Below are 3,901 nucleotides of genomic sequence, written 5' to 3' on the forward strand. Positions count from 1 at the left end.
CAGGCCTTAAGAAAGCGAGTTTGTAAAAGGCAAGGATTGTAAAACAAAGAAATTTGTAAGTTGCATTTTAAAAGAGTTATCATTAATATCAAAGTTAATTAATTGTTACCATTAATATCATAAAATGCAGTACAGAATGTTACTAGTGACACAGTAAGTATAAAAGCTATTAGGAAGCACTGCTTTAAATTTAACTCTTGAGGGACCTTCTGTATCAAACATAATTATTCTTTATTTGAACAGAAAAAGGCTTTACTGTACTTTAGACAGAATTTTATGTTGATTTAAAAAGGATGAGACAGCCTTGTGACAAGCCAAATATAATTTACTTATTATTTTGCAGCTACAGTAAAATGTTCAGAAACTATACAAAGACTTTAGACAGTAAACATGTATTTAATAAAACTGTGCATCAGTTACACCGGATCCTGGAAGGAGTTCCCAGTACAACTTCATGAATCTGCTTGTATCGCAGAAAAGCTTCCAGTTGGACATACACATTCACAACAAACTCATTTGGTCCACCACTGAGCTCTTCCTCCCTTTCATCTTGCAAATGTGTATGCTCTTTTGCCTGCCTCCTCAGCAGGCGTTTACCTAAAAGATAAAGTAATGATACTAAATTTAAAGACAACAAGGTCTTTGAGAGATAAAACTGTGTAAGTAAAGGTTTTAAAATAACATTGTTTTTAATTTAGCTAAACGAGACATGCTTGAAGGCTTGCTAACATCCATTTCTGAGCAGATTCCACACTGGCATTATTACCTAAAAGCCGTCCATGCAGCCTCTGTTGGCCTCATATCTACTTGAAAAGACATCCAAATGGGTGGGGGGGAATGTTATGGAAAGAAGCTTATCCTTTTCTAGGGAACTGAAATACTAGTGTGTGTGCTTTCTGGAACATGAACTTTATCTCACAAGACTGACAGGTATTAACCACCTGCATGTGTGTGGGGTGGTGGGTTTTTTTGGTTGTTGGTTGGTGTTCGTTTTTTTTTTCCCCCAACAATTACAAGTGATACATGAAAAAGAATTGTTTACTTAAGTCTTAAAAGCAAATTAAATCATACTATATATACATTCGGTGTCAAATGAAGCTCCCACTACCCAAACTAATTAACACCAGCAAAAAGTTCAGGCAGCTGTAAGAAATTCAAAGACCAGGGCTTTTTTTAATAGTTTTTGCCCCCCTTTTTAAGTAATTCTGATTTTCATGCTATACTACAGTTCAAGACTTGCATAGCTATATCACTGTAACAGAAAAAAAGATTTTTACTAAGTCTTTGAACAACTTCATTAATTTTCCTTCTTTTTACTGGTAAGTATCTACTTTAAACAATATGATAACCATTTGATAGAAATGCCAGAAAAGCTTCAGTCACTACTGGGCAGAACTTTAAATTAGCAGCCAAAAAAGATGAGGAGTTCTGAATAATTTTTTATCGTCAGATGTGTTCAAAAATCTTTGCGTATTAACTTCCATGCAATTAAAAGTAGAAGCTCACCACTTCTGAGCCAAAACCTTTTAACACCCTCCTGGCCCCATTTACCCCCTCCTTTACTGAACGGATCTAACCACTTTCTTTTTCTGTTTTGGTAAATTTTGCAAAAGGAGAACAAAACACTCCATTCTACCCTAAACTTCAATTATCACTGTTTAAAAAAAAACCCACACACCAACAATCCAACAAAAAAACGCCAGTTCAAATACAGCAGATTTGGAATTACCTTCCTCATCCACCTCCAGCCATTGGTGGTGGACTGGGGCCTCCACCCCACTGATTTATTCGACCCATCCTACGGCGAGGTTGTGCTGGAGGCCTGAAAAGATCACAAGGAAAACAACATCTATTCAGTTGGCATTAAATTGTTAAACTAGAAATAGAGTAAGTCTCTAAATGACAGTAATTAGAAAGTTAGAACCTCTGGAAAAGTTGTTTTGGTTGGTTTTTTAAAAGCTGTACAAAAACCCAACAAAAACCAACAAACCACCCCCACTTTCATGAAAATTCTCTTATGCAAACTGTTCTAATAGAGGCTTTTACACAATCCTGCAAAGAAGTTAGACAAACCATTAAGAAGAAACACTGTAACTACAGTGTTTATAGAAATTATATCCCTATGACAAAGTGTTTTGCTTTATCTGAAGGTAATCTAATACATGAAATGTCTAATTTAATGTAAATCAAATACTGAGTATAAGCAAGTCTAACAAAAGAAGAATTTCAACAAAGATGTGTGTTGTCTGCCAGACAAATTTTAAAAATTGTTTCAGTGACAGTTACTGCTATTAAGCTATCCAAAGCTATGCATTGTTATCAACGAGCTTTGGACAAGATAGCGTAGATAAACAACATTTTAGTCTTCTTGCATGACCTGAGTGAATGCAAATCACAACTGTAATCTGGATACATTATGTCATTTAGCTAAGACATATATATATATATATAAAAAAATCAGAACTAGTGTGAATATGAAAAAATACCCTCTTCCATCATTGTATCTTGAATAGGAGGAAGATGTGTAGCCTCTTCTTCTCAAATCTGGTTGAATAATGCTCTGGAAACTAAAAAATAAAACAAGAATTAGGTGAATTAATTGTTAGATATAGGTTCTGAATTTTTGGATTGCAAGATAAGAGATGGGCTGAAAAACAATAAGCAGTGTTCAGGAATGAACAGTGTATCTTCTCGAGGTTACAGTTTAATAAATCTTTGCAATTTTTCTCCTAGATATGAAGATAAAATTGAGGTAATTCCAAATTACAGTAAGGCTCAAGCCATTAGATCTATTTTTTCTAGTAAATAAAGTGCAAGAAATGCATAAAGTATAAACCTGTAACTGAAATAATGAAGGCCTGTTGAATACAGGAAAATAAAATTTATTTCTTAACTGGCTTCAATCTGGGCACATAAATTTGTCATTACCGCTGTGTGATTATTTTTACATAGCCAGAATCTATTAGCACCAGTAGAAATTCTCCAAATAATATGTTAATCACTTGATCAGCTATCAGAAACTAGCCCTTTATTAAAAGTTTATGCTTCTTCTTTTTGCAGTATTAAAATGGAAAAAATGTAAGAAAACTCATTTTAACTGCCAGAAAGTTAGCATCATTTTTTCATATACTTTTTATTAAATATACTATAATGCTTACTAACAAAAGTCATATTAAAGCATTCATACACATTCTGGGGACAGCAGGTGTGAAATGCTAGAGTAAACCTGACATTTTTGGTTTTGTGTTACTGGTAGCACTGAGTAGCTTCTACCTATGGCTCATCTAAAATAAAGCTCATCAAAATAATTAATTTCTACTTACAACAGAACCACAAAATCAGCTATTGACCAGAAGAAATCTGTTATAGATGACAAACGCCAAGGAGCCCGACTCCGGTTATCCAAAACTTGTCCTGTAATGTATCAAGATACAAAACATCCAGCGATATTTAGTGTGTGATACTCTACAACATATTATGCAAAAACACATCTGCTACATTTAGAACTTGCAAATAGGATGGAAAACTGCACTTCACAGGGAACAGTAGCCAGTTTTATTGTCTGCAGGGTACTGTCCGAGGGCTTGAAGGAATTGGATCACCTCCACCAAACAAGACACTGTGTCAGGTAAATCCACCAAAAAACACCCGTGCAGCCTCTGTTTCCTTGAAGGCAGTTAAGCTGCTTCTCTGTTACGCTCCCGATGTATACAGAACACGCCTGGACTTTTCGAAGTCCTTAAAAACTGTTCAGGAGTCCGTAAGTCTCGAACCGCGGCCGCCGGGGAAGAAAATAGGTGGTGAGGTTTGTTTGACAGCGGCAGCGGGGTCGGCCGTCTCGACCGCCGGGATGCGCGGAAGCAACGCTCTACCCAGCGCAGGCCCGATCTTGCCCAGCTCG

General features: G+C 36.0%; 1 protein-coding gene across 1 annotated transcript in view; it reads right to left on the reverse strand.

Moving 5' to 3' along the window:
* Positions 1–304: 304 nt before the first annotated feature.
* Positions 305–3,901, reverse strand: part of LOC104546735 (selenoprotein K) — a 3,943-nt gene continuing 346 nt past the window's right edge. The window contains exons 2-5 of the mRNA XM_010192201.1: positions 3,324–3,414; positions 2,487–2,567; positions 1,730–1,822; positions 305–597 (exon numbers count right to left, since the gene is read on the reverse strand). Of these exons, the coding sequence (XP_010190503.1) occupies positions 1,735–1,822; positions 2,487–2,567; positions 3,324–3,414 (260 nt within the window). The 3' untranslated portion in view covers positions 305–597; positions 1,730–1,734. The remainder of the gene's footprint in view (positions 598–1,729; positions 1,823–2,486; positions 2,568–3,323; positions 3,415–3,901) is intronic.

This window comes from Mesitornis unicolor, unplaced genomic scaffold, assembly GCF_000695765.1.
Source record: "Mesitornis unicolor isolate BGI_N332 unplaced genomic scaffold, ASM69576v1 scaffold909, whole genome shotgun sequence".
Lineage (NCBI taxonomy): Eukaryota > Metazoa > Chordata > Aves > Mesitornithiformes > Mesitornithidae > Mesitornis > Mesitornis unicolor.